Source organism: Callorhinchus milii, unplaced genomic scaffold (assembly GCF_018977255.1).
Source record: "Callorhinchus milii isolate IMCB2004 unplaced genomic scaffold, IMCB_Cmil_1.0 Scaffold23, whole genome shotgun sequence".
Taxonomy (NCBI): Eukaryota; Metazoa; Chordata; class Chondrichthyes; order Chimaeriformes; family Callorhinchidae; genus Callorhinchus; species Callorhinchus milii.
In genome coordinates this window covers 312,218-330,920 of record NW_024704764.1, presented here as the reverse complement: position 1 = coordinate 330,920, position 18,703 = coordinate 312,218, and the positions used below count along the sequence as shown (strand labels likewise).

The following is an 18,703-nucleotide window of genomic DNA, read 5'->3' as shown; positions in this document are numbered from 1 at the left end:
TAAAGTCAAAGAATTTACCTTTATCAGAAACATTCATGTCTACATGTTTTCTTCTGGTGGTGTTAGATAGTTGATGGAAAAATAACTTGAGCTCTTTTTCACTCGACATGCCGATTCGGTGCCCTTAAGAGTTCACGGCACAAGTGGCCGAGTCCGATCTGCTGAGGAACCTGACAGGTGGGTTCCTCGTACACTTGCAAACATACGTCAACACCCACCTGCCACCGCGAACCTTCCATCATCCCCGGGTTAGTAGCCGGGTATTTTTATGTTACTTTGTTATGGACAACGGTTGCCCCTTTATATTTTTATTCACATGTCCCTCATCCCCTCCGCTCCACCATCGGTGGCTGAGCTTTCTACCCTATCAAACTCTTTCATAATTTTAAAGACCTCTATTAGGTCACTCCTCAACCTTCTCTTTTCAAGAGAAAAGAGTCCAGGCTGGTTCAGCCTTTCCTGATAGGTATAACCTCACAATTCCAGTATCATCCTTTAGTCTGGGCTGGATTCATTCACAGTGCGAGAGAGCAATGCATTGATTAGAATTAAACAATAACATAACATTTATATTGTGCCTTTCACGTCAGAAGGACATGCCAAGGCAAGAAAGATGTCCCATATATGTGTCCTGGCCAACAATTCCCGAAATAAAATAACAATCTACGCTTTGCAGTAAAATTCTGCATAGCGGTTTGAGACGTTTTGACGAGATAAAGAAACCATACCAAATGCAAGGATTATTTATTTCAGGATATTACTTTGATCGAAACTACCTTATGTTCCAATCAATATCATTTTTGAAGGAATTTCATGTGAAATGCACCCACGTAACTGCTGCTGCGAGCACATTCGGTATTGAGGATTGAATCAACAAATTCCCGGTAACATTTTTTTTCTTTGTAAAATATTTACCGTTGCCCTTAGCACTTGTGCAACATCCGAGCCTCGGTTACCTGAGCGATATACCTCCTCTCTCAGCAGTGCTTCCCTTACCTTTGGCTCTACATTACTGAAAATCAGTGTACGTTTTAGACCAATCGTCACAACATGCTAAATTGTTTTTAAAATTTAAAAATAAGTTTATTTATGGTTATTACACTGTTGATTCATCAGTTAAAATTTTATTGGGAACAGCAAAAGCGTGATCGGTGGTCAATGCAGAGATCATACTGCTAAGAGGCTGGTAGAGGCAGAGTATTTTATTTGTTCCTCGCGGGAAAGTAGTCCCAGGAGACTGTCTCTCGGTGCTGCATATTCCCTGACATTGGGGAGTCCTGGCACTACACAGCAGCTCAGGGCACTGCGGTAGATGCTCATGTCGTGGGCGTCATACCATTCGTCCGTATTCTTATCATAGCACTCGACGTTAAACGTGGTCGTGAAGCCGTTGAAACCGCCCACGACAAACAAAAGATCATCCACCACTTCAATGCCAAAGTTGCTGCGGGGGTTAAACATGGTGGGCAAGGTACGCCATGTGTTGGTGAGGGGGCTGTAAGCTTCCGCGCTCCGCAGCCGATTGGCTCCATCAAATCCTCCAACCTGGAATGGGAATGGAAAATGAGAAAGAAACTGATCGATTTACTTCCTCGCCCTTTTGTTACTACAAATGGTTATTGGGTCATAATAATAATAATAATCCTTGCAATTGATACGGCGCCTTATCAAGTCTTCGAGACGTCTCAAAGCACTTCACAGGATACACTGTAAAGTGAATTCACTGTATATTTTGTGAGCGAAACAATTGCACACAGCAGTGTAACATTTTGAGAGAAAATGGAGATATTTTCTTAATTTAAATTTGGAAATGATGGTAACAATAAAGTGAAAGGACCTGGGTTTGATTCCCTGCCGTGCGAAACACTGGGCAAGTGTCCTTACTCCACACGACTCTGTATACCTAGCAGTAAGCAGGAACCCGGTTGTAAGTCGATTGACGGATCACTTTTCTGGGGTTAATAATCCCTTTTAACAAAAAAATGATAATTTGGTCACTCAATCCACAACTGTTTGTGGGACACTCCTGGTACGCTATTGGCTGCCGCGTTTCGCCCACAAATATACAGTCAATTCACTTTACAGCATATTCTGTGAAGCGCTTTGAGACGTCTCGAAGATGTGATAAAGCGCTGTATCAAATGCAAGGATTATTATTAAAACAACCTTCAAACTGGCTAAACTAAAGGACTAATTAAACTGTAGTGGTACAAATGATCAGTTTATCGAAGATTATTTTGTTGGCCGTCCAAAAAGGTTGACCAACACTGAACCAAAGCTGAAGCTGCCACTCACCGCATACACGCATTCTCCGTACGCAATGACACCAACGCCACTTCGCCTGCTCCGCATGGGCGCGATGCTTGTCCATTGGTTGGTTTCAGGCGTGTAGAACTCCGCTGTGAACAAGCACTCGTTGCCATTGAATCCTCCGCATATGTACACCTGGTGGAGAAGGGGCAGCTTTAGTGACCGTGAACAGGAAGTGAATCCGTGCCTCGAGGGCTACAAGCTTATATAGTCTCATCTGTGTTGCCGGGAGAAGTAATAATAATAATCCTCGCATTTGATAGAGTGTCTTTATCACGTCATTGAGACGTCTCAAAGCGCCTCACAGAATAGACTGTAAAGTGAGTTCACTGTATATTTTGTGGGCATAACTATTGCACACAGCAGGGTCCCACAAACAGTCACGGATTGAGTGACCAAAGTATTATTAGTAGTAGTTTTTTGAAGGGGTTATTACCCACGGAAAGCGATTTGCTAATCGTCTAACAACCGGGGACCTATTAACTGCTCGGTAAACAGACACGTGAAGTAAGAAAACTTGCCTAAGGTTTTGCCCCTCTGGGAATCAAACCAACGGTCCACATTTGTGAGGCGAGCGCTTTAATCACTGAGTTTCAGGAATCTGTAGTGTGAGAAATTGCTAAGACAAAAAAACAATTGCTGCTCACAGGCAACTCTTGCCAATCCCCCGAGCCATCTGTCTTATGCACGAAACCAGTTTGGTTTAGATTCCAAGTAGAGGGGAGCGGGAGGTGATTGCACCTGATCAGGAATTCTTGAGGGTACGGATTATGTGAAAGAAATTACAATTACCGTCAGCAGAGAGCATCCTAACCTGAGAATTGGGAACTGAAGGCAAAACTCAATCTGTCCTGGGTAACTTTAATGTCCTAGGTATGTTTTTATTGTTAGTTAAAAAACGTCTAAATGGTTTATCTGAAAGCAGCTATTTAAGACATTTAAACTGCCGCGTTTCGCCCACAAAATATACAGACAATTCACTTTACAGTGTATTCTGTGAAGTGCATTGAGATGTCTCGGAGACATAGTAAGGCGCAGTATCAAATGCAAGGATTATTATTATTATTGAGTAGTGTTTACCTTGTTTCTCTGTTCTTTAGACCAGATAGTTATCCCACATATATTTGGCATCACGGGAATGTTTATTTTTAACAAATTATTTATAAGTTTAGGTGGAAAAGCGAGAGGCAGAGAGAGATTCCTACTGTTGGAAAGATCTGATCTGCATTTCTGGAAAGCTGTTTGCTCTGTCACACCCCAATAAAGCTCACAGTCCGGGCTGGCACTCCCGTGCTGTGCTGGGGTGGGGTGGGGGGGTTAGCGCTGCATTGTCAGAGCTGCCCTTCCCTCGGATGAGATGTTAAACTGAAGCCCCATCTGCCTGTTTGGGTGGATGGCAAAGCTCCCATGGTGCTACTCGAAAAGAAAGGGGAGTTTCTCCTGGTGTCCTAGTCAACAATCCCCCAGATAAAAAGGTCATTCACTTCACAGCTGGCATTGCTGTGGGCCCATTCGCTGCTGTGATCACCTCCAAAGTACCGACTCAGTCTACAGTAAATCCTGGGAGGTTATTGAGATGGTTCAACGTGATAAGGTGCGATATTTACCAGATGCAAGGATGATTATAGTAATGTAAACGGTAAGTCTCCATGGAGGCCTCATTAAGGCATGTACTTTCCACTCAAGCAGAGTCAGTGGGGGTCGCAAGGACAGACCTGTCTGCTATTTTATGAGGTGGTGACCATATCATTTAGTCCCATTTTTGCCTTTTCTCCATTATTCTTTACTTAACAAAAGCAGTTCAGCATCGAGATAATTGCATTGAGGTAAATAAAAAGAAACTGCTGTATAAATTACACCACATCACCTGCCATCACTTCCCAGGTTGCCTCTGACATCAGAGCTCACTTTGTGATAATAATAATAATACGTTGATACAGCGCCTGATCACGTGTTTGAGGGGTCTCAAAGCGCTTCACAGAATATACTGTAAAGTAAATTGACTGTATATTTTGTGGGTAAAACGGGGCAACCAATTGTGCACAGTAGTGTCCCAAAAACAGTTGTGAATTGAGTTCCTACTTTCTGCTAAATTAACAGGCATTTGGAGTAAGGAAACTTGCCCAACGTTTTGCCCTCCCGGGAATCAAACCCAGGTCCTCTCGCTTGCGAGGCGAGTACTCTAACCACTGAGCTACAGGACGATGCAATGTTGCCGCATTATTATCTAAACCTGTGATATACTGAAGCATGTCCAATCTCCCTTTTAAACATGCAAATGGCCATTAAATTGCATTTGAAGATAAAAACAGGAGAGTTTTCTGTGTGGTCACCACACAGCCACCAAGAGTTCAGAAGGAGAGTGAGTGGGTGACCACCCGGCCCTGGTAGGAAGGGGAGACGGGCAGTTCAGAAATCCTCCAAGCGTGTGGCACTCACAAACAATTTTCTGTGCTGAATACCGATGAGGGTGACGACACCTTTACAGAGGGCAGTCAAAAGCAAATCAATGCACAGGCGGACTCTGGGAAGAGAATCAATGCATAGGGGACACAGGGAAGAGTGCTAAATGTCATTGGGGACTCAACAGTCAGGGGGATAGACAGGCGTTTCTGCAACCACAGGCATGAGTCTCACATAGTATGTTGCCTCCCTGGTGTCAGGGTAAAAGATGTCACGGAACGGGCGCAAAACATTCTGTGGGGGAAAGGGAACAGCCAGAAGTCGTTGTCCATGTTGGAATCCATGACGTAGGGAAAAAAGGGTTGAGATTCTCCAGGCAGAGTTTCAGAAGCTAGGGATAAGGCTACAGAGCATGACCTCCAAGGTGGTGATCTCTGGATTACTCCCAGTGCCACATGGGAACAGCAGGATAAAGCACATTAATGCCTGGCTGGAGAAATGGTGCAGAAAGGCTTCAGATTCCTGGAACATTGCGACCAGTACTGGAGCAGGTAGGGCCTGTACAATGTGAATGGGTTGCACCAGAACAGGGCTGGGACCAATGTCCTCACAGGGAGGTTAGCAAGTGCTGTGGGGAAGGGTTTAAACTAATTTGGAGGGGGAAGGGAACCAGGATGTAGCATCAGAGAGGAGAAACAAGGTAGATAGAGGACTGGGAGAAATGAACAATAATGCAATCAAAAGTAGTCCAGAAAAAGGACGGATCAGATAGGGGAGAAATGCAGAGCAGGCTCAGTAGGCCTTGGAGTGCATGTGCGTAAATGCACGAAGTGTGACAAACAAGATTGGTGAGCTGTGGCTCAAGTTGCCACGTGGGGTTATGATGTAGTGGCAATAACGGAGACCTGGCTCAAGTAAGGGCAGGAATGGGAGCTGAATATTCCTGGCTACAATGCATTCAGGAGGGATAGGGAAGGGAAAAAAGGAGGGTGGGGGGGTGGCAATATTGAATAAAGACCCGGTTATGGCCCTGGAAAGGGACGATGTGCTAGAGGATCCAAAAACAGAATCTATTTGGTTTGAGTTAAGGAGCAGAAAAGGAGCTGTTACTCTGTTAGGTGGGTATTATAGACCACCAAATATTGGGAAGGAGAGAGACGAGCAAATCTACAGCAGATATCAGAAAGATGCAAAACCAAAAGAGTAGTGATAATGGGGGTTCTTCAATTATCCTAACATAGACTGGCAAAATAACAGTGTAAAGGACAAGGAGGGGGAAAGATTCCTGAAATGTGTGCAGGATAACTTTCTGGATCAGTATGTTTCCATCCCAACGAGCAAGGGAGCAGTGCTGGATCTAGTTCTGGGGAAGAAGTGGGGCAAAGTGGAGAAGGTTTCAGTAGGAGAGCATCTGGACAACAGTGATCTCAGCATCATTAGGTTTAGAGTATTTATAGAAAGGGACAATCAAAGGTGAAAATACTCAACTGGAAGAGGCTAATTTCAGTGAGTTGAAAAGGTGGACTGGAAAGAAAGATTAGAAGATAGAATGGTAAATGTTGTAAATGTTACTCCCTGTACAAAAAGGGGGAGAAGAATGAACCTGGGAACTACAGGCCAGTCAGCCTAACGTCAGTTGTGGGGAAACTTCTGGAGACTATAATAATAATAATAATAATAATAATCCTTGCATTTGATATAGCGCTTTTCACGTCGGGAGGACGTCCCAAAGCGCTTCACAGAACACACTGTAAAATGAATTGACTGTATATTTGTGGGCGAACGCGGCAGCCAATTGCGCACAGCAATGTCCCACAAACAGTCGTAGATTGAAAATGACCAATTTATTATTGTTTTTGGTTTTGGAGGGATTATTATTAGGCTCTGTGAGGAGTAAGGAAACTTGCCCGAGGTTTCGCCCTCTGCCTGGGATTGAACTCAGGTCTCTCACTTGCAAAGCGAGTGCTCTAACCACTGTACACACTGAGCTACAGGACTGTAATCCGGGACAAAATTAATTTTCACTTAGAAAAGTATGGGTTAATGAAGGACAGGGTTTGTTAAAGGCAAATCATGTCAAATCATGTCCGAGTTTTTTTGATGAAGTAACGGAGAGTGTGGATGAAGGGAATGCAGTTGATGTAGTTTATATGAATTTTCAAAAGGCATTTGATAAAGTGCCACATAAGAAACTTGTGTGCAAAATAGAGGCCCCCGGTATAAAAGGGACAGCGACAGTGGATACAGAACTGCCTGGGAGACAGAAAGCAGAGAGTGGTGGTGTTGTTCTGACTGGAGGAAAGTGTGCAGTGGTGTCCCCCAGGGGTCGGTATTGGGACACTGCTGTTTTTAATCTATATAAATTACCTGGACTTGGGAAAAGGGAGTACAATTTCCAGGTTTGCAGATGATACAAAGCTAGGACAAGTAGTGAATGGTGAGGAGTAGGTAACTGACTTCAGGTAGACTTAGATAGACCGGTGAAATGGGCAGACACGTGGCAGATGAAGTTTAATGTGGAGAAATGTGAAGTGATGCAATTTGGGAGGAAGAATGAGGAGAGGCAATATCAGCTGATGGTACAATCTTAAAGGGGGTGAAGGAACAGAGAGACCTGGGGGTCATATAAGGAAATCTTTGAAGGTGGCAGGAAAGTGACAAACCTGTTAAAAAGAAAGCTTATGGGATCTTTAGTTTATAAAGAGGAGCATAGAATACACAAGTCAGGAAGTTATGATGAACCTTTATATAAAACACTGGTTAGGCCTCAGCGAGAGACTGTGTTCAGTTCTGGGCCCCACACTTTAGAAAGGATGTCAAGGCATTGGAGAGGGTGCAAAGGAGATTGACCAGGATGGTACCAGGAATGAGGGGCTTCAGTTATGAGGAGAGGTGTGAGAAGTTAGGATTATTCCCCTTGGAGCAGAGAAAGTTAATGGCAGATTTAGTAGAGTTAAAAATTATGAGGGGATTTGATAGCATGAACAGGGAGAAACTGCCTCCGCTGGCGGGTGGGTCAGTAACCAGAGGACACAGATTTGAGATAGTTGTCAAAAGAACCAGAGGGGAGATGAGGAGAACATTTTTCACACAGCGAATTGTTCGGATCTGGAATGCACTGCCTGAAAGGGCGGTGAAGCAGATTCGATAACAACTTTCAGGAGAGAAGTTTGATTGGTATTTGGGGAGGACAAATTTTGTGGGCAAGACATACAACAAATATAGTTCACCCACAAAGTGCGCAGTCACTACAACCTGACAGTATATTCTGTGAAGTGCTTTGAGACACCTCAACGACATGATAAGGAGTAATAGCAAATGCAAGGAATATTATTATATATATATATGGCATTTACATGGTATTTTGTAGGTGCTTTAGAAATAAACAATCAAAGGCTTGAAACATGAATGAACCATTTGGGGGAGGGGGGGTTTGAGGGTTACCTTTCCGTGCAGCATTGTGGCGCTCGCATCACTCCTCTGTTCGTGCATTGGTGCAATCAGTGTCCACTGGTTGGTTTCTGGCTCGTACCGTTCTGCGGTGTTGAGCCGCACGTAGCCGTCGAAGCCCCCCATGGCGTAGATGAAGTTGTCCAGGACGGTAACGCTGACATAGCAGCGGCGGGAATGCATGGGGGCCACCTGCTGCCACGTCTTGTTTACAGGGTCAAAGCGCTTGACACTGTTGAAGTAGTCAACGCTGTCGAAGCCGCCTATGATGTACACAAAGCCGTTGAGATACGCAGCCCCATGGTACGCCCTCGGGCTCTCCTCCTCACACGTCACATTCACCCATCTGTCGGCCCGGGCATCGTATGCCTCAATGGCATTGGTGGGGCTTCCACCGCTCCAGCCACCGATGGCAAAGAGGATGGAGTAAGGCAGCCGAGGTCTGGTCAGGGGATTGCGGAAGTCTGAGTTCGATGGGCCGTTCATGTTCAGATCATACATCGCTCTCAGGGCGTTGATGATGATAGGTTTGCAGTCGTCATTGTCCTTGACATAGTCATTGTTTTTAACGTTGTTCATGAAATACTCTGCGTTCATTAAAGCTAGCCTGACCTGTAAGTGAGATAAAACAAGAGCTATCAACCCTGAGAGCTCCAAAGTGTAAGCCCCCCCTTTATTCCTGCACTTATATGAGTCTACGCTCTAAAGGTTCATTCGCACACGTGTGCAGCTCCCTTGCTTGCTTCTCCTTGAAGGGCAAACTCCTTTACATTCAAACACACTTTCCATGCGTGTCCTCCTGGCTCCGCCTCTGGAATCAGAAAGTTTGCATGTTGAAGCCCTACATCGGGTCTAAGCCAATGCTCCAATGCTGTGCTGTAGTTGCATTCTTGAAGGTGTTGTCCTTCAGTTGGAACATTAAACCGAGGTCCCATTTGCCTATTCAGGTGGATGATAAAAGATCCCGTGGCTTCTATTCGAAAAGAATAGGGAGTTTCTCCTGGTGAGGTCAATAAATCCCCCAAATAAAATGAGTCACTCACTCCTTGGCTGTTTGTGGGATGCTGCTGTGTGCGACTGGCGTTTCACCAACAAAATACACAGTCAATCCACTTTACAGTATATCCTGTGAAACACTTTGAGATGTCTGAACGATGTGAAGGTGCTATACAAATGCAAGGATTATCAGAGGACACTTTGCTACAGGTTCACGCACACAACTGTCACATAGAGAACTTCCAATCTCAGGAAAGCTCTGGACTGGGAGTTGGGTGACAGAGTGTAGCATGTGGCCAAGCCCAGCATACAGGTGCCTTCCACCACTGCATTAGTTAGGGAAAGGTGTGTTAGACTGAATCATCCACAACATGTTTAGATGTAGTATATAATATAATGATACAACAATATAATCCTTGCATCTGATATAGTGCCTTTTCATGTCTCAAAGCACTTCATGGAATATACTGTAAAGTGAATGTATGTTTTGTGGACGATCTATGGCAGCCAATTGCGCACAGCAGTGTCCCACAAACAGTTGTGGATTGATGTGACCAAATTATTATTATTTATTTATTTATTATTTAAAGGAATTAGTACCCCCAGAAAAGTGATCCGCCAATCAACTAACAACCTGGTTCCTATTTACTGCTAGGTAAACAGGCATGTGGAGTAAGGAAAAATGGCCAACATTTCAGCCTGCCGGGAATTGAACCCAAGTCCTCTCACTTGTGAGAAGATGTAGCATTACTCTTCCATTGATGCCAATGCCACCACTCATCGCCAGTGGCTACAAATTACAATTAGTGTCATTGGTATCAATGAGATGAAAAAAATCTATTTTATTCATCAATGTTAACCTCAAGGTTAGGAACATAGCAATAGGAGACTATCAAGCCTGTTCCATTGGTAAGTTTATCAGATCCTGGTAGATGCTGAGTTGGGTGGAGGTTACCATTGGAAAGGTCGATGTGGAAGGTCTACATGCACAACTGCAGATGGGGAAGGAAGGGGCAATGAGGAGGGATAGAGGGCGAGTGTTCCAGAGTTTCGGAAACTATCCTTCTCGCTTCCTTTTAACCATCCCTAGAATCCAACTCTCTATATACAGGGCTTGTGAGTTCCATATTTTCATGACCCTCTGTGCAGAGAAAGGTTTTCTGATGTGACTTAACCAACCTAGCTCTCACTTTAAGATTATATCTCCTTATCTTGGATCCCTCAACCAGAGGGAAGAGTCATCTACCATTTAACTTATCAATTCTTTTTATTATTTTAAGCATCTCAGTCTTTCTTAACCTCCTCATCTCTAATGAATATAACCCAAATGTACACAGCATCTCATCACAGCTAAACCTCTTCATTCTGGGTATGAATCTAGTGGATCACCACCAGACATTCTCCAAGGCTAGTATATTCTTCCACAATAATGTTTTGCTCAGCTAGATGTCTGGCACATGCTCAAGAGTATCCACACCAGATTAGAAATAATATAATAATAATAATCCCTGCATTATCGCACCCTATCACATCTTCGAGGTGTCTCACAGTGCTTCAGAGAGTATACTGTAAAGTAAATTGACTGTATATTTTGTGGGCAAAATGCAGCAGCCAATTGCGCACAGAGGTGTCCCACAAACAGTCGTGGATTGAAGTGACCAANTTTTTTTTTGAAGGAATTATTACGCCCTGAAAAGCGATCCACCAATCGACTAACAACTGGGTTCCTACTTACTGCTGGGTAAATAGAGGCGTGTGGACTTAGGAAACTTGCCCAACATCTCACCCTGCTGGGAATTGAACCCAGGTCTCCCACTTGTGAGGTGAGTGCTCTAACCACTGAGCTACAGGATTCCATTTAGATTACACGGTCTACATATGTATCTCATCTACAGTTGGAAATTTCCCTGTGTCTAGAATGGAATGCATACACTCCCTGGTTACGACACACCCTGCTTACATAATTCCAGAGAGTATGAGGCATAGGTTAACAAGAGCCGAGGCTTGGGGATCCTAGAGTGTGCTTTGGGGTAACTGCTAAAGTTTAAGCAGCTAAAACTGTAATAGCTTGCCTATGAAAACAGTGACTGGGAAGGTTACTGCAGCATGTTGAGCTAGGATCACCCTACTTGTTAAGACTTCAGCTTTTGAAGTTAACAGGAGCTGAGTGGGAAGAATCCCTACCCCAGTGACTGTTCTACTCTCCCTCCCACCTGTACTCCAGTCCGATGAGCCAGGCTGGCTGGTCTGTCATCAAGCAGTGCCCCGGAATACCGCAGACACACCTGATTCAGGAACTGGACTTCCGAGACCACCACAGAGGGCTGGCTCGATTCTGAGATTCCGTTGCCAAGCATGTCTCCTTAGAGCCAGTTCAGCTTCAAGGAGAACCTGATTACCTCCCCTCCAAGAAGGATAGTCATGGTTGGTCATTTCACATCCAACAAACGCAGTTGAACATGTTGAACTCCTGCTAGATGGACGGCAGGTACTGCGCACTTCCTGGTGAGCCATACAGCTCAGCATGAAATACGTGAGAGCATTGACACCATCTTCCTGCCCACAGCTCAGACACACATCCCTACCCCTTGAGCAATGGTTCCATTTATGCATTTAGAGGTGGCATAAAAATAATAAAATCCAGCTATTAGCCTGCACGTTTCAGGAATCAGTAGGTCAACTCTTGCGTGCTCCAGCCAGTTCTGCATCCGCTGCCACTGTCCCTTTAATACCGGGGGCTTCTTTTGCTCACAAGTCTCTTATGTGGCACTTTATCAAATGTCTTTTGAAAATTCATATAAACTACATCAAATGCACTTCTTTCATCCACCCTCTCCATTACTTTATCAAAAAACTCTTATCAGGTTTGTTAGACATGATTTGCCTTTAATTAACCCATTTTGGCTGTCCTTTATTAAGGCATAATTTTCTTAGTGAAAATGTATTTTGTTCCAATTTATAGTCTCCAGAAGTTTCCCCACTACTGACTGGCCTTTGGTTCCCGAATTTATCCTTCTGCCCACTAATCTTTTCTCATACAATCTCTTTGCCCTTCTTATTCCCTTTTTCAGTTCTCCTCTGTACTTTCTGTATTCTACTTGATTATCTTCTGTATTTCTGACATGATATTTATCACACAAATCTCCTTTTTTTGTTTTATTTTAATCCCAATTTCCTTATTCATCCAGGGAGGTTTGGATGCCATACCTTTCCCATTGGTGGGAATGTATTTTTTCTGTGCCTGAACTATCTCCTCCTGGAAGGCTTCCCATTGCTCATTAGCTGTTTTACCTGCCAATGTTTCTTTCCAGAACTAGATCCAGCACTGCTCCCCATGTCCCTTAATTCCTTTAGTTTTTTAAAATCTATCATTGTTGCAGAATACCATGCATACCTCATATTTTGGGGCTTAATTAAGACATGGGGTCAACTTTCACATGCATGGGGATGACGCACAACTCCATCTCTCTGCCTCCACCCTTGACTCCAGGACCCACTGCTGTCCTGACAGAATGTCTGTCGGACATCAAGTCCTGGATGAGAGTTAACTTTCTTCAGTTGAACGTCAACAAGACCGAGGCTCTCCTGATTGGCTCCCGTCAGCACCTCCTCACCTCAGGCACTGACAGCATCACCATCCATGGATGAAAACTCCACTTTGCTAAGCCAGTCTGGAACCTTGGGGTCTTGTTTGACCCTCAACTGTCCTTTCCACCTGACATCCATACCATGACCCGCTCTGCCTTCCCCCACCTCCACAACATCGCCCGGCTCTGCCAATGCCTCAGCCCTCAGGCTGCCAAACCCTCATCCATGCATTTATCACATCTAGGCTTGACTATGCCAACTCCCTGCTTGTCGGCCTTCCCAACTCTTCTCTCCACAAGCTGCAGATCATCCAGAACTCTGCAGCTCGTGTTCTCTCCTGCACCAGGCCCCATGAAATAGAGATGTAAATGTATCTCATAAAGTACCTATCCAACCTGCTCACCCCCAGACCACCACCACTGCCTCTGCTCAGCTGGCTCCTGCCTCCTATTTGTCCCTCATGCCCTCCGTTCCACCATCGGTGGCCATATCTTCTACCACTATGCCCCAAACCTCTGGAACTCAATCCCTCCACCTTGCCTCCTACCTGCCCACCTTCAAATTACACCTAAAGACCATCCTTTTTGATTGTGCTCACAGTCACCTCCCTCTCCCCTGGCTCATTGTCAGACTCCGCCCCACGTGAAGTGCTCCAGGACACTACTCTGTATGAAGGGCGCTATATAAATGCAAGTTGTTGTTACCTTGGGCAGTAGGATGACAATGCACTTTTTCCTGATGTCTGGATCTTGGGCAATCCACTTGAGAATGGCATCAAACACTACATCCTCTTTCACATTCAACTCATCCTTCTCAATGACGTCTCTGAGCTCAACGGCTGAGAGCTCCAGGAACTCTTCATTCACCGTCACAATCTCCTCAAAGTGGTGCAGGATGTACATGTAAGCTTTGTGCCTGAGATCAGGGCAGAAATAATAATCTGCAAATTTGCATATCCCAATGCAGTTTTCCAAACAAAGGTGACTTTCCAGGAATTCACAACAGGCCCTGACAATTCCCAGGACGTTGAACTGATCTGCAGCAGCCAGAAGTCTCTCCACATTCTCCACGGTGACTGGTACTGTCCGTGTGTAAGCGTACTCTATAATAAGTTTCATCATGTCCGGAGACACCCCAGGGATGTTGTACACCTTCTTCTCTATGCTGTTCCATCCACTGGTAAAGAGAGCCCTGCACAAAGCACACAGAAATCTTAGCGTAGAATAAACAAATTCATAATAATAATAATAATCTTTGCATTTGATACAGCGCCTTATCACATCTTCAAGACGTCTCAAAGCGCTTCATAGAATATACTGTAAAGTGAATTGACTGTATATTTTGTGTATTAATATATATTAATGCATCCAATTGCTAGATTTGTCTATCATTTTTCTGTCTATCCTGCTATCATTAAGGGTCACCAACACCAGGACTCCTTTGTACATTCACACTAAAGAGGCTGAGATAATATGAATCAATGATATGAGCTCACATCAAGCTGATAGGAATAGGTTCCTACCTTTCCTCATTTCCCTTTAATTACTGTGTTCTACTTCTGTTGATGTAATAATAATACTCATAACTCTAATTACACAGTAGAAATAGAATTAGGAACTACATATTTCCCCATTATGCTGCATTCACAGACTTTCTTGATTTGAAGGTCGGGGTTCAAGCCCCACATTGGGATTTGGAATCACATTGTCTAAGATGACACTCCTATGTAGTGCTGTCTGTTCAGCTGGACGTTGAAGATCCCAAGGTACTAATCAAAAAGAGAAGGGAGCTTCTCCCGGAGTCCTGGCCACCAATGCCCCAAATAACATTGATTGCTCACTCCATGGCTATTTGTGCACCAACTGGCTGCCACATTTCTCCCACAAAATACAGTAAATCTACTATACACAATATCCTGTGAAGCGCTTTGAGATGTCTTGACGATGTGATAAGGCCTATATCAAATGCAAGGATTATTGCTATTAATAAACCCACTACCGCTAAAATTGTTGAATAAGGTCTAAGATGAAAGTGGCTGCGAGGAGAGAACTGGAGCTGCTGATTGCCTGGAGCCCAATGACCAGTTATCCTCACACTGTAACTAAAGAACAACGTTATGATCTATCGTCTGCAGAAGACACATCTGTAGCCGTGTCACATTACCATCTGAGACACAACATGTCTGTCTCTCTCACCTTTATACTGTACGTGTGAATGAGTGTTTATGCATAAATGAGGGGAGGTGGGAGGGTGGGGAGAGGCTCAATAATAGAAGGGAGAACTATTCTCTGGAAGACTCGTCTTCCAGAAATCTAACGGGTTAATATTTGTGGAATCCTGTAGATTGTGGTTAGAGCACTCGCCTCATAAGCGAGAGGATCTATGTTTGATTCCCAGACAGGGCGAAACATTAGACAAGTTTCTTTGCTCCACGCACCTCTGTTTACCTTGCAGTAATTAAGAACCCGGTTATCAGTTGATTGGCAGATCGCTTTTGAGTCCATTAGGATGCTTTCACCAGGAGAGGGAGAACTGTTCCAGTGAGAGACCATACTACAACTGGAACCTAGTCCAGTGCCTTTTGGGCTGACTGCTAACTCTGCTTCTTGATCTCTCTATCATTATCTTCAGTAGGTGAACATTGTGTATACCATATATTTAACACATTGCTCCTGATATGAAAGATACTATATAATTGTAAAGTTGATATATATATACATATATATATAGATTGATGGAAAGTTAGAACATATAATGAAAAGGGAACACATAATTTATTGGAGACTTGATTTCCTGAGTCTAAATTATTACATTCAATCATTTTTATAATATTGTGTGAAATAAAGAGAAAGTCTTTTGAGGAATATAAGAATGGAAATCAATAATAATAAATGATAAATGGACTCAAATATCTAATTTGATCCTTCATTCCTCAGGTCCCCAGTGAGCTCGTAAATTCCAGCCATTTCAATCATTTTGTCGAAATGTTGAAATCTTTGAGATCCAAGATTCACCAGCTTCAGCTTCTATACTGTTTCTCTGAGCAGGCCAAAAGCTACCATTAGCAAGGATAGGGACTTCCATCTTCTATTCTCATCCACTATACTTTCTGAATTTTGAAAGGGATTATTATCACCCTTTTGTGAATCATAGAATTATACTAATAATGCAGCATTCATAATAATAATCCTGCATTTGATATCGCGCTTTATCATGTCTTCAAGATGTCTCAAAGCGCTTCACAGAATATACTGTAAAGTGAATTGACTGTATATTTTGTGGGCGAATCCCGGCAGCCAATTGCACACAGCAGCGTCCCCACAAACAGTCATGAATTGAGTGACCAAATTTTTTTTTTTTTAAGGAATTATTACCCTTCGAAAAGCGATCCGCCAATCGACAAACAACCGGGTTCCTTCTTACTTCTAGGTAAACAGAGGCTTGTGGAGTAAGGAAACTTGTTCACTATTTCACCCTGCCGGGAATTGAACCCAGGTTTCTCTCTTACGAGAGTGCGTTAACCATTGAAATACAGGACTTGCACAGCACAGAAGGAGGACATATGGCCCATGGTGTCCGTGCCAACTCTTTGAAAGAGCTATCCAAATTAATCCCATTCCACTGCTCTCGCCCCATAGCCTTGCAAATTTGTCCTCCCCACATATCTACTTCTCACCTACTTCTCCTTTGAAAGTTGTTAGTGAATCGGCTTCTATCACCATTTCAGGCAACGCATTCCAGATCCGAACAACTCGCTGTGTGAAAAACAAATTCTCCTCACCTCCCCTCTGGTTCGTTTGCCAACTATTTTAAATCTGTGTCAGCTTGTTACCAACCCACCCGCCAGCGGAAATAGTTGCTTTTTGTTCACCCTATCAAATCCCATCATCATTTTGAATACCTCTATTAAACCTCCTCTTAACTTTCTCTGCTCCAAGGAGAATAATTCTAGCTTCTCTCGCCTTTCCTCATTCCTGGTACCATCCTGGTCAATCTCCTTTGCACCCTCTCCAAGGCCTTCCTACAGTGTGGGGCCCAGAACTGAACACAGTCTCTAGCTGAGGCCTAGCCAGCGTTTTATATAAAGCTTCATCACTTCCTGACTTTTGTACTCTATGCCCCTATTTATAAAGCCTAGTATCCCGTACGCTTTTTTAACAGCTTCATTTACCTGTCCTGCCTTATTCAACGGTTTGCTTATGTGAACCCCACTGGTTTAAAGTTGACGCTAAGTCAGTGGGATTCCCTCTGCAATTGCATTGCTTTTAAAATCATGCACATTGATCAAAGTTACGTTGACAGAATTTGGAGAAATCCACCCAAATTCAGAATCGTTCAAAATTTGGCTCAGCTGGATTTGAAAGAAGCACGAATTTGCTGTGGATTTAATCCTCTAACCCTTTGCTCTCTTTGGCAGAAAGAACTTCCATTGGCTTTTAGGTGGAAGAATAGCCACAGGAAAGACTCCGGGTGAGNAAAAAGGTTAATGATAATAATAATCCTTGCATTTGATACAGCGCCTTTTCAAGTCTTCTGGACGTCTCCAAGCGCTTCACAGAATATACTGTAAAGTGAATTGACTGTATATTTTGTGGGCGAAACGCGGCAGCCAATTGCGCACAGCAGTGTCCCACAAACAGTCGTGGATTGAGTGACCAAATTATTATTGTTTGGACTAATTCCAACTACTGACCTAAAGTAGGAGCTGCAGCTGCATAAGATGTTCTTATGAGCGTTGAAGTCGATGCCGTTGACCCTGATGACCACATCGCAGAGTTTGCCCTCCAGCCGCAGCTCGTTGAAGATGGTACACGCCATGGCACTCATCTTTCTCTCCATGGTACTCTGCCGCAGCTGCCGAGTCGAGGTTGAGGGCTCCTCCATCTCTGAAGCCTCCAAACTAAGAACACGCTTCCGCCGAGAAATTCAATGGAAGTTGGTGAGAATGCAACGTTTGGTTGCCAGGACTTGTGTTTTTATGGCCGCCCCTGAAAGTTCCAGAACATATCCAATTGTAACATCACAAAGAAGGCGCTACAACACGTCATCTCATCTACTTCCATGAGGTGACATGGACAATCAAAGGGCCTTAACTTCCTCTCAGTCCGTCCTACACTGCTCAGCATCTTTCAAGATCTATTGAACCTGTGCATTCTTCGATTGAATCCCAAACGGTCAGCTTCCTGCAAGTTGCTGGTGGGTGCCTCCCAATGCAACTCATAACTCTTGTTCCTGTCAGATATCTGGTGGACAGGCGTGCAACCGTTGTTGATTGTTGTAGTGTAAAAATGGTTTAAAATGACCCATCAGGAGGGCAATGTTTAAGCTCACTGACTTTTGCTGTCAGCTTTATATTTTTCTACAAAAGAAATATATCGGCCGCAGTTTTCCAATGTGAGAAAGCAAAGGAGGGACGATCTGATAGTAAGTGTGAGAGTGGGTGGATGGGAGGATTGAATTTCCCCGATTATATGCAGACAGACAGGTATTATAGCAAACTAACCCTTGAATTGATATCGCGGCTTATCACATCCTGCAAATGTTTCAAAACGCTCACTATAATTCTACAGCCAGTAGACACTTCTACACTACTACCCGCTGCCTCTGCCCCTCTCCAACTGGCTCTGGCCTCCTCCTCGTCCCCTGGACCCACCATCGCTAGCCGTACTTTCAGCCACTAAGCCTGGGAGCTGTGCAACTCTCTCGCTCAATCCCTTTGCCTTGCCCCCTCTTTCAGGTCGCACTTGAAGATCTTCCTCTGCGACACCGTGCCTATGGTCACCTTCTCCTTCCCCCTCCCCCGGCTCGGCATCAGGCTCTGACACCGTTAAGGGCTCCAAGACACTGTCCTGTGCGAAGGGCACTATATAAATGGAAGTTGTCAAGTTGTTGTCGTTCACAGGATTTATTGGAAAGTGCAGTGACTCAAACAGTGCTGTGGGATCTTTAACCTCTA

General features: G+C 44.1%; 1 protein-coding gene across 1 annotated transcript; it reads right to left on the bottom strand.

The window, feature by feature from the left end:
- Positions 1 to 1,167: 1,167 nt before the first annotated feature.
- Positions 1,168 to 17,730, bottom strand: LOC103185751 (kelch-like protein 10). The gene is made up of 5 exons (XM_042343348.1): positions 17,441 to 17,730; positions 13,452 to 13,938; positions 8,158 to 8,775; positions 2,296 to 2,445; positions 1,168 to 1,545 (listed from the first exon to the last, which is right to left on the bottom strand). The coding sequence occupies exons 1-5, from the start codon at positions 17,629 to 17,631 to the stop codon at positions 1,168 to 1,170; spliced, it is 1,824 nt and encodes a 607-aa protein (XP_042199282.1). The 5' UTR covers positions 17,632 to 17,730.
- Between the last annotated feature and the right edge of the window lie 973 nt (positions 17,731 to 18,703).